Source organism: Stenella coeruleoalba (genome assembly GCF_951394435.1).
Source record: "Stenella coeruleoalba genome assembly, chromosome: 11".
Lineage (NCBI taxonomy): Eukaryota > Metazoa > Chordata > Mammalia > Artiodactyla > Delphinidae > Stenella > Stenella coeruleoalba.
Window position 1 is genome coordinate 8,539,613 of NC_137157.1, and position 12,535 is coordinate 8,552,147.

At 44.1% G+C, this 12,535-nt stretch overlaps 1 protein-coding gene across 9 annotated transcripts in view; it reads right to left on the bottom strand.

Moving 5' to 3' along the window:
• Positions 1 to 12,535, bottom strand: part of TNRC6B (trinucleotide repeat containing adaptor 6B) — a 250,109-nt gene that overhangs the window by 49,712 nt on the left and 187,862 nt on the right. For all 9 annotated transcript variants that reach the window (XM_079936132.1, XM_079936128.1, XM_079936129.1 and 6 more), the window contains 3 exons: positions 11,998 to 12,019; positions 5,007 to 5,345; positions 436 to 2,784 (listed from right to left, as the gene is read on the bottom strand). In XM_079936132.1, coding sequence (XP_079792258.1) covers positions 436 to 2,784; positions 5,007 to 5,345; positions 11,998 to 12,019 — 2,710 coding nt within the window. The remainder of the gene's footprint in view (positions 1 to 435; positions 2,785 to 5,006; positions 5,346 to 11,997; positions 12,020 to 12,535) is intronic.

Consider the following 12,535-nt stretch of genomic DNA (forward strand, 5'->3'; position numbering starts at 1 on the left):
GACTACTTCCCGTCGCCGGGGCAAGAGAAACACAGAGGATGTGTCCACAGGCAGAACCAGAATGGAAGTCAGGTCTATTTCTGCTCCTATTTTAATTCTTTATTTTTAAATCTAGAGCACAGTTTGTTTAGCAAGATATAAATCTTTTGGATTCTGCAGACCAATACAATTACCAAAACGAAAAAAAAAACTGGAGAGACTAACCCAGGAATGCCTACTTTTTCCTTTTGCCAAGAAAGAACATTAAAATGTACTACCAGCATCTGTTATCACTACCATTTTATAAAAAGAGAGTCTCTGTTAACAACAGCCTAGAGTTAACGTAGGAAAGGTTCCCAGAACAAAGCTTAGTTAAATAAATGCATCTTAATAAAAATGCCTTGGTTTAGGATTTCTTTTCTTCACCCAAACCTGTGAGAAAAAGCCATCGCCTACCTGATGCTGATTTAGCAGTCATCGGGGTAGGCAGGTTTGGTTCTCGAGGTGCTGGGCCCCCTTGGGAATTCTTATCCCACAGATTCACATTCTTGTAGTTGTAACTGTTAGGGTCTCCCCACGCCGAAGTGCCATCATCAATGTCCATCTTCCGACTAATCGACTGTGGGGACGGCTCTTCCCAACCACTGGGTTCCTCATCCTTCGGGTTCACTGGCTGCGGCCCGCTGCTCCAGTTGGAACTGGAAGGTCGTCCATTGCCTGGAGGTGGTGGGGCTGGGCCTCCCCATGAACCAGAAGTCTCTGGTTGTGGTGGTGGTGGCTGCTGTGCCTGCTGCTGCTGTTGGTGCTGTTTGTTCCAGGAACTGGGTTGTCTGCCTGTCTCTGTCCAGGCTGTAGATCTTTTGCAATCTTCCCACCCGCCTTTTGAAGCTAGGCTTGCATTCCCACCGTTCCCCCAAGTTCCGATTTCATTCTGCCCTCCTTCACCCCACCCAGACACAGGTTTACTGGCAGAACTTTCCCAATTGCTAGTTTTCGCCTGATCGACCTCCTCTCCCCAACCATTCTTTCCAGAAGTCCATCCTTGATTGGGCTGGCGTCCACCTCCCCACCCCTGCTCCTTGTTGGAATTCTCACTCCAAGAGGAAGATGTCTTTTCATCTGGTCGTCCTCCTCCCCAACTGGAAGAGTTGTTGTTCTTATAGTCATTCCAGCCTCCTGTGTTCTTGGGGTCTTTCCATTCTGTAGAGGCTGAGAGCTCCCCCCATCCAGACTTCATTTGATTGCTTTGGCTGGGTGCATCTCCCCAGCCCCCTGAGTTCTTGGTCTGTGTGGCAGCGCTCTCCCACCCCTCAGTTCCTTTGTCAGATTTCCCCTCGGGCCTTGGCACCTCTTCAATATCCCACACTGTGTCCTGCTTAATTTGAGTTTGGCCCCAGCCAGTGTTTGAGAGCACCCTGGGGTCCAAATCAGTTCGGCTCAAAAGAGTCTGCAAGACAGCCTGACAATCAGGATGTGTGGGCCTGTACGACCGACGGCCAGAATTATGACTGTCACTACTTCCTGCTTTGTGGTTGCTTCCAGTGCTTTGACCTCCAACTTCACTTCCCGTGGAGCTGGAAGATCTTCCCCAACAGGGAGCCTGGGCATTGCCTTGGTTTTCAGGGAGGGGGTGGCCCTTTTGATTGTCCCATGCTCCAGTGCTAGAATTTGGTTGGTTTGGACCACTCCATTCTCCAATTTTCAACTCATCAGACCCAGTCGGCTGTTTCCATTCTCCCTGAGAGACCCCAGATGTCATTTTGTTCCCTTCACCCCATTTGTTGTCATTAGAGTCCTGAGGGCCAAAGTTCCAGGACCCACCCGTAGACCTGTTATTGTTGTCCCAAGAGTCATTTTTTGACCCGGTTGATTTCTGAACAGGAGCTCCTTTCCAGGAGTCCTCTCTATCCTTTCCATTGTTCCCATTGTTTCCAGAATTGCTCTGTCCAGAGGCTGTGTCAGTTCCAGAAGGCCCCCTAGCTGCACTCCAAGATCCAACACTCCCAGTCTTTCGATCTCCAGTGCTTTGTGAAGGGGCATCAGTGCTCCTGGAGGCGTTCCCCAAGCCCATTCCAAAGGGCATTCCCTTATTCTCCATGGGGTTTGGTGAACTTAAGTTCAAGGAGTTAGTGTTTCCATTTTTTGGTCCATCAGTGTTATGAATTTGAGCCTGTTCTCTGCCAGAGACAACAAAATTAACACCCGCATTTTCCATCTTTGACTGCTGTTCCCTGGATGCCTGACCTACTGTGCTAACCTGTGCACTGGAATTACTAGTATCCGTTTCCAATGCCCCTTTCCTAGAATTTCCTTCTTGGACCAGCGCTGGCCAGGCAGATGGGTTGCTATTTGGGTTAAAGTTGCTGAAGCCAGAGCCAGGTCCAATTCTGTCCTGGCCGCTCACGCTCCTCCAATTCCCTAGTCCATTGTTGCTTTCTGTAGTAGAGTTGGAAGATTGAACAGATTTAGCCTTAGGGTCAGATTTCCAGACCCCAAGATTACATTCGTTCCCAGAACTTGCAGACTGGCACTGGCTCCCTTTTCCTTTGTTACTAGTGGTGCTTCCTGGCAGAGTGCTCTTCTCAGAGCCAGGGTTCGAGGCACTGTTGTTATCGGTGGTGTTTTCGGAAGAAGACTCAGTGTCTTTGCTGGCAATGCAAGGCCACTCTTCCATGTCAGACCCGTCTACAATCACCTTGTCCCAGATGTGAATAGGGTTGGGGGAGGCGCCGTTGTTGGAGGAGGCTCCCGGGCCCCAAGTGGGATTTGCATAATGTGAAGCAGCAGCACCTCCAAGGGCTGACTCTGAGAAAGAGAGTGTCTCATCAATCACAGCTGCATATGCATGCTCTATTAACACCCCAAGCTCCAAGTGCCCCAGAGGAGAGTTCACCATGCTTCCCCACAAACTAGCTCTCTACCCAGCTGCCTGCCTTGGTAAACTGTATCACACCCGTCTTAGTCATCTCTTCTGTTTTGCCTGGTTGGTGTATTTGCTAAATCTCACCCTCTCAGCATCTCTCAAAGATACCCTCTTGCCATTCCTAGTGACAGAGAAGGGCCTTCCTGTATCTTCAGACAAGGCAATAACACCCTGTACTTGCTTTGTATCTCCAATCCATGCTGAACATTCCTGGCTGCAGTGAGTTTTCTAAAGCACACTTTTGATTATATCACTGCTGTGTGGAAGGCAGTTTCTTAGTGTACAAGAATAAAGCTAAACTCTCTGGACTGAAGTTTGATCAAGATGCTCCACAACCTGGGACCAACTGACTCTTCTAGTCTCATCTTCCACTACTCTCTCTGACGATGCCCACATTCCACAAATTGCACCTCCTCACCCTGGCACCATTCCACATAGGCACGGCCTGTTTTTTCCTTCTGAATTCACAAACTGAAATTTACCTGTCTTCCTGGGCCGAGTTCAAGTGCCATTTCTTCTATGAAACTTTTTTGAGCTTTTACCACCTGAAAACCACCTTTCCCTGTCTGGAGCCATTTTGCTCAGTGTACTGTGTTCACATCTTCCTTTCCCCACGTTAGTGCCTTTTAGTCAGAGACCTATCTTGCTAATAACGTTTGAATTCCACATGGCGACCAGGGAACTGCTACTCAGTAAGCATCTACTGAATGAGGAATGCCCATCCAGCTAGATGCTAGGGGCAGACAAGCATGAATCAGTTTGTATGCCCAAGGAACTTGATAAAATAGTCTGGCTCAGCACATATTTGATGGAATTTACTGTATTTGGTGGGGGGAAAAAATGACCTGTTTTTAGCCCAATAATTTCTAAACTTATTCCTTTCACCAAAGAACTTTAAATCAATATGACATTGAAAAAAAAAAAACTATCACATAGAGCCATATAAAAATAAGGAAGCAGAGAATCTCAAACTCTTGAGATTAGGGGCCTCCTTGGTTTTAAGAATGTAAACAGGAGACTGACTCACACTGGACCCATGTCGATGTCCACGCCTGGCCAGACTCAGCTGCTGAAGTGCCCGGCACAACCGCTCCCTCACACTTCCCTTTGCAGCTGGTTACAAGGGGACAGGAAGGAAGGGCCAGGAGGCCTTTCCCTGCCTGATTTGGGCCTGGCCTGACAGCTACCACAAGAAGCCTCATATACAGGGCTTATCTCTGTATGAAGCCTGTGTCACCACGAGCTTTCTTTCCATCTTCGCTTGGCACACAAGATGGTAACAGAATTATCTAGGCAATTCTATGTTCAAATCAGAACTAGAATAAAGCGTCCTGTCATTAACAACCACCAGCCCATTGTCCTTGCCTGATGGTCTTCAAGCTCTGAATTTTAATTTAGTCTCAAAAAATATTTTAAGAATACGTGGAAATCTGTTATAAGCTTTTAAAAAAAAGGGGGGGATGGCACCTGGAAGTTCTTTACTGTTAGCTGTTTAGTATTCATCTATTAAAAACACTCAAAACTTCCAGTAGGACCCTTCAGCTAAAGATCCCTTATATCTACATACAGTTTTTAACAAAGCTCAAAATCCAGGGCTCTCTAAAGAAATACTGATTTTAAAAATCTAATAAAAGAATGGTATCATGTGGGATCCTCCCAAGATTCTACATTATCATCTAAGAGACCATTCTCTCTATTCTCCTGGCATTCCAGGAACGTAAACACGGGAGTCTAAGATTCAGAACCAGCCTCTGCACTAGCCTCACTTCCGTCGCCCCCTGAGCACACACCTGTGGGGGAAGCTGGGACTATGGAGGCTCGAACTGTAATGCTCTTGTCTGAGGAGGAAAAAAGGCCCCAAAGAGAGAGGAAAAACAGCAGCGACATTAGACGCTCAGGCCAAGACCACACACACTCATTGGATACCAAAACCCAGTTTCAGAAGAGAAATGCTGGTACACATCTCACACTGGGCTCCTCCCCCATCTTTTGAGTAACCCCAAGCGTCTATATAATTAACGTGGACTTTACATGGGCAACGCAAGCGACATGCTCACTCCCTGCAGCCGCTGTGCCTCCCGTTCACCTGCATTAGGCTCCTCACCTGGTGCGGTCCCACCCTCGCTCTGCAGCAGCGCTCCTGTCACTTGTGCGTTGGGGTTTGCTCCTGGCGCTGTGGAGGGAGGAGGCCCCGCCCCGCCCCCGAGGAGCATGCAGGACGGTGGAGGAGGCTGCCCACGTTTTAGTAACACTTTGTGGTCCTGCTGGCAACGGAATCGCGGCGGCACCTCCCGAGGCATGTAGCGGGCGGCGCTTGGCGGTTGTCCGTTCGGCACTGCCACCCTTTTGGCATTGTTGCCACCATTGACTGGTGGCGATGGAGAGCTGCCAATTGGGCTGGCGGCCGTTGGTTGGCTTAAACTTGGTTTCGTCACTTCGGGCACTGAAAGAGAGAGATTGGGAAACAGCCTTTGAGATCAAATTCATTTTTCTGAAGATTATTATTTTTTTAAATTATTATTTGCTTTTGCGGTACGCGGGCCTCTCACTGTTGTGGCCTCTCCCGTTGCGCAGCACGAGCTCTGGACGCGCAGGCTCAGCAGCCATGGCTCACGGGCCCAGCCGCTCCGCGGCATGTGGGATCCTCCCGGACCGGGGCACGAACCCGTGTCCCCTGCATCGGCAGGCGGACTCAATCACTGCGCCACCAGGGAAGCCCTGAAGATTATTTTTAAGAAAGTTTCCATGAGACCAATTCTAATAAGACAACTCTTCTTTCACCCAACTCTGAGGGACATGGTCTTTCCAGATTCCCCAGCATCTTCAGTTTACCGAAGGTACGGTAAGGGCAACGAGTGATGGTGACAAGGATTCAAAGACTGAGGTATCATGGAATTACATTCCATTAACTAAGGAGGAGAGGGAAGCAAGCACCATTCACTCCCCTAAATCAACAGTGGGCTGCCTAGAAGGTCTAAGGATGCATACAAACCCCACACAAAACCCATGGTAAAGGTTCAAGGCTCTCAGCCCAAGGGCCCTTTCCCTTCATCCACATCCTGAAAGACTGGCCTCTGAGAAAATTTCCCCCAAGTCCCTGGACTAGGTAGGCTACGCACCCTTCATTTGGGATCCTGGAACATGCTGTCCATCTCTGTACCACTGAATGAACTGGTTATACTGACATTCTCCATTTACAGACCCTTCTCCCCACCATGCCAGAAGTTCCTCAATGGCAAGAATCTTTCATCTTTCTTTCTCAGGGCCTGGCACAGAGTAGACCCCTACAGGGAACCCCAGGCCTAGAGAATCACAAAATCAACTTGGTTTTGGTTTCTACAGCCACCTGAACTCAAAGACTCTTGGCACTCTGTGTAAACATTAGAAATGTTATCTTTTTGCTTCTGTCCAAAAAAAAAATTTAAGTGGACCCTGTGTGTGTTTTTTCAACTGTTCATTTAAAATAAAAATTTCAAAATGTAGATAGTTCTCCTATTTACTTTAAATACTTAAGGTTTTCCCTCACTTTTACAATGGCAAACAGGAAGTACTGGAACATTGAGACGACCGTGAAGCTCTGCAGGACCCCTTGGCTTCCCCTCGACCCTATAGAAAATGTTCCTCTGGATCTGCACCTCCCTTGCTTCATCTTACCAAAAGACTGCCACCCGTTCCAAGAATATCCACCTGGCAAATGCAGGCTGGCAGCAATACAGAAACAATCATTGAGACTGGTAATTCAGATGATTCTGAGGCCCAAATCCTTGACACCCAGAGTCATGTAAGGGCCAGCCCTGGTGGCAGTATTGCTCTAACTGCTGAAATGATGCTGGGCCAGCATGTCGCTTGTTGAACTGGGTCCTTTATGAGGAGAGAGGTACATCATCAAAAATCAGGGGGCCCAATCTATACCCACTGGACATTGGTGAGTACTGTTGAGTGACAGGAAAAAAAAAGAGTAGGAGCCTGAACTAGCTGCAAAGCAATGCTTGGGTCTAACCTTAGTCAATCATGAGGCAGTTCTGGGCCTCCTAGTAAGGAAGGGAGGTCAGAGGATAAATGAATGAATGAATGAATAAATAAGTAAATAAACATATTTCTTAAGAAAATAAACTGGTCATTATCTAATATTATTAATATAGTACCCTTTGCATGACTTATAACAGCCAGTGGATAAATAACTGATAATGAATGAATAAAGATGAATTATTTAATGATTCATTTTCTATCTGTGCCTGGAGGATTCCGTAGCACATGGCATTCCCAATCCCCTTTCCTCTTATTATGAGAATAAACAAGAAGCTGACAAAGGCTGGCGGGATTCTTCCCAACCAGTTTTTAGGACAGAAGGAGTTATGCTTCTGCAAGGCTACCCTTCTATAAGAGGGCTAGAATCTCCACTTTAAGGTAACCAGGTTTGTTACATGCCTTCCCTCATTTCTCTAAAATAGAGTAAGACATGGTAAGGAGAGTCTACAGAGCTGAGATCTGAACATCAGTTCGACTAACTTTACAACATTCATAGCATAACCAAAGAAATCTGGTGGGTACTGTGTATTGTGCAAGATTCCCTGCAAAAGCTCCTCAAGGCATTTTCCCACCATCACGTCAGAGGTAGAATGGATCATAAACGATGAAGTCATTGTAAAACAGGACCACCGCTTGACCACTCTCCTTGCAACATGGTGCTCTATTCTGGGAGATGAGCCATTCAAAACTCTAGGACACAGTCAGAAAAAGCCTGCCTGTGATACATGTTAAGAGCAAGCTGTTTCAGGACGTGAATGAATTCTTATTGTTGTTTTTTTTAAAAATTACATCTTTCTGTAAATTCAAGAATTTTCAACATTTAAAAGCCAGTCACAACTCTAGGCACTAACTGGAGGGCAATGCAGCTGTTGGGCAGGATGCCCAATCCGACCTACTTCCGAAAGTCCAACTAGAGACATCAGAATCAGTGCGTGTGCCACGTCATGCTCCAGAAAGTCAGGCAGTAACAGAGGAGAGGGAAATTATGATTAAGTCTGAATTACTTTTTGGGCCCTCTCTCTTCTCTTCTGAACCTTAGTGATTTTAATAGCTTGTGGTGCAAATATTTCTAAAGATGAGCTGCTCAAAGTAAGGGCACAGTTTCTTATTTTCCAGAGAGAAAGTCTGTGGCTTAAACATGATCTCTGCATCAGGGAAATAAAGACGTGAAAAATGCTGGGTATCCTATTTTCTAATTTGCATTCATTTACCCCCAAAAGCCATTTACTTACTCTAATGATTGAATCTTTTCCCCTTCCCTGTTGCCATTATTTAATACCATTCTCATCTTACAGTCTGAACTTCTAATTGCCTCTATTTCTGAAAAACTTCAATAAGATTCTTTTTCAGATAAAAGTATTCTTTAAGAAAATTCCGATACGGGTAGGACCAATACAAACTATTTTCTTTAAACACCTTTTTGTTTCGGTTTTTTAATTAATTTTTATTCTTTAAATACCTTGATGGTACCAAACATCAAAAACAAACAAATAAACAAAAACAAACAAACAAAAAACCCTTCTAGAAATGTTTTAAAAGTAGTAGCTAAAATACAAACAAGCTCTAGAGAAGACATTATTTTAGACTGAAAATTTTCTTGGTGAATAATAATGAGTTACAATGCAATACAAAAAATCTCAAAGACTGATGACACACAGAGTGGCTGACACACACTCAACACTGTGCGGTAACCTCTAAGCACTGTCTCCATTTCTTTACCTTCCACTCACTCCCCATACTCAATGCACACTGGCCTTTGTCCAGATTGTCTCCCTGGAAGCTCCTCTCCTCGTTAAATCACTAATGATTCCGCTGTCATTCTGATGGGCACTAGTTGGACCTCAGGGGGAGAAAGCTTACCTCAAATATTAATCAATCAGAGTAGACCCAAGGTTATTCAGTGCACGCAGCACCACGCACCCACTGTAATATGACTTCTGGAATGGACTCAAAAGCCGGAGTTGTGGCCACTGTACAACAGTGGTCCACCTCCTCAGGTATGCCGATGGGAAAGTGCTGTTTCTCTGCTGTGTCCAAACTGGGTAAAGGTTATGAAGTACTGCTTTGGACAGCAGTATCTGAAAATTTTAATTTATATTGAGCTGGAAGCTTTTCCCTGTTGCTTTGACTCACCAACAGACATTTACCAAGGAACTGCTAAGTGTCAGGCACCAGAGCCCTTCAAATCTTTGAAGATAGTTACCATAGCTTCCCCATGTGGGAAGCATTCCTTGGGAGTTAAACACTCCCCACCCCCTTCCAGTATTTAACCCTGCCAGAGGGGACACAGGTTCAAATTCCTTGACCATTCTGGCCCAAACTCTTCATAGTCCATAGAGGTTGATCTCTGTTCCTTTGCATAGAGTGGTGCCCATTACAGGAACTGTGAATCCCTGCCTAGATACTGTATTTCCAGTAATGTAGCTTAAGGTCATGTTAGTTTCTACAAATCGGTTATTTCATACTGATAACTTCCATTAAGCCAACCGTCACCCTAAGATCTAACATCTTTTTAACAATGCTAAATGGTTATGTCCAAACTCTACCATTACATAGTCTATTTCTTCAATCCTAATCATACCCTTCACCCCTGTTAAATCTGGTCTATTACATCAATCCCACAAACTTTTCCAATTCCAAGACCAATATCCAACAAAGGAGGAGATCAGCTTCTACCTTAAGTGCCTTTTAGTTATTTGCTACTTGAATAGCAGGCCCAGCTCTGGCCCATGTCTTCACCTAACCTCCACTTGAAAGCCCTGTCCTGTTTTCTCCAAAATTCTCACTTTTTTTAAATGATGGAAAATAAAGAAAATATGCTGAATTTACTTTTTCTCTGAAGTACGGACAAACCTTACTTCAGTCCTCTGTACAACCAGAGACTTGGCACCAACACAGTCTTTTTTTTTATATAGGGTCTGTTGGGGAAAGAGAGGTGGATTCAGAGTTAAGGGGAGGCTGCCTGAGGCAGGCACCATCTTTGGGAAGGGGAATAGGACCCAGAAACATCAGCGGAGGGAAGAAAAATGGGATTTAGGCAGGCTCTTGCGAACAAAGATGAAGATGTGGCTGTAAAACGGGATAAAAAAGGTAGAAAAATCAGGGCCTCCTTCTACTTATGGTCTAACATACCTCAGGGATAATTTTTATTCCCCAGTTCTAACAATTAAATCCCTTATGAGACCCAAAACAGGCTCTCAGCTCACTTCAGGATTATTTTAATTTTTGAGTGGGAGGGTGGTGGCGATAGGGGGGTATGGAAACTGTGAAACTGTATTCCATTTTATGGTAGGTATGAGAAAAACCCTAAATGGAGGGAAACTTTGGTAGTAAGTAAAAAAAAAAGTTTAATTTGTAAGGCTTTGGCAGAGAAAAGAGGAATGTGATTCTGAGAAGAGACCTGGTACAAATAAAAAAAAGAAAGAAAACTCTAACGGATTTTCAGTTTTCCAATAGAAATACCACTTAACGTACAGAGCAGCTTATTTCGACAGCTCAACTGGTCCTTGGAGTCACAAGTATTAAGAACTGTGGCCAGGCCCAGGAACCCAACCACTGTGTTCCAGCAACCACAGAGTCTGGATTTCTTAGGAAAATGCCAATTTTCTCATCTGTTGTCCTCATAAATCATCAAAAAGTCCTATAAATATACTTATATGCCAAAATCCTTTCCTAGACAGTATACTGGTTTAGAAAATATGGACACTGTTCTACTATCAATAACACTATTTCTATGGTAAAGTATAATTTATATTTCAAACAAGTAATTTATAGAGATACTTCCAAAATAATGCCTAGCCTTGGTTAGAAACTGGCTGGAAGTACAAGGGGAGAACACTGTTCTCTCTAACTAATTAAAATAATTACAGCTAATAGTAGTTTCTCTCAGTTTATTTCATAAATCACTACAAAGTTCCAGACTATATTCTCTTTGAAATGCTTTTTGATTAGAAATATATGACAGTAATGTCTACTCATCTGAGTATTTTTTAGTTTTCCAGAACTAAGTTTCCTAAGAAACTAGTACCATCTTCATTAGTCTTCCACCACTGTGTGACATACTTTGGCCTGGTGGTCCAATAAAACGAAACAAAACAATTTAGAAATCAGTCATTAGAGAACCTCCCATCAAGCCTTGGCCTCTCCATGACCCTTTTCTTCCCCCATGTTATAATCACATCTGATTCCCTTCATCCAGGGTAGTGGTCCTCAACTTGGGACATATACTGTGGTCACCCTGCAGAGCTTCCCTACATCGATCTGCTAGGGCTGTGGCCTGGGACCATGAAGGTTTGAGAGGAGACTGGGCTTGCGTGTTTTGACAAGTCTATGCAAATGATTCTAGTGCATATGCTAGCAGACAACAACATATTTAAGTGGGTGAGGTTAGGAGTTACAACACTGGTCTCAAGGAATTAAGTCTCCCATTCTTAAGGAGAACTGACCAAAAGTATGACCACTGATTACGCAAGACTGCATGATCAAAATGAACAAAAGAGAAAGAACTGAATACACGCAGACCATTAGAGGTCGAGAAGGACCTCAGGGACATCTGCTTCTGTTTACAACACATCACAATTTTGTAAGAGTTAAAGTGCATTATCTTTTTTAAAAGCATATTCCAGGCTCTAGTTCAGAAGACAGCATGAGCATCCTAAATGTAACACTCATTTTCAGACTCAATGCCTATCATGGATCAAGGTGGTGAACAACCCTCTGCAAGGTGGTGAACAACCCATCTGTAAAGTAGGGACCAGTGTGTTGCTTTTGCTATTGTTCTAAGAAAAATTTTGAAAAGGTTCAGTTCAAAATCATCACCTCTTTACTTTCAAAACAAGGTATTATTACACTGTCTAATCTCTCTTCCCTCCCAAAAAATGTAAGGCCAACTAGAAACACTAAGTACTTTTAATTTGTCATTACTGCTCTTCAGTGACTGCAAACAGCCAAACTTAATTACTCTACACCCACTGTCACGAATCAAGCGGATTGGAGGCTGAGTCAGCAAAGTGTAAAATCTAAACACAAAAGAGCATAAATCTAAAAAGGAAAAAAAAAAATCTTACCTTTGGTTTTTTGTTCCGTGACCTGCAAAATAAAGAGATGTGAGTAAATGAGACTTGCTTTCTAATTCTGTATTGTATTGTAAGACTACTTTAATTCTGATATTAGTAATTCAAGGTGTCAGATACATAGGCATACCTAAAGTTCAGAAAAAGTCAGTTCAGACATCCTTCTAAACACAACGGCCGTATGTCCAGCTATAACTTACACGACCATCATTATGAAAGATTCTAAAACTTAAGACAAAAAAGCATTCCACTCTCGTTAAATGAGGTCCTTGCACTGGGAATGCTATTTCCCATTCAGGGACCGCAATGACTAGAGAAAAGCAAATGGATGAGGCCCAGAAACAAAATTAACTACAGAGACAAAAAGATTTACCTGTGAGTATGGACTCAAACACTTGACTTCAAATCTAGAAAGCAAAGTTTAAGGGGCCATACTCAGAGGCATCAGAGATCACGGTAGGAAAGCTGGATTCAAAACCAAGCTATGCCACTTCCTGGCTATGCGATCTCAGTTTTTAATTTACCTTCTGAA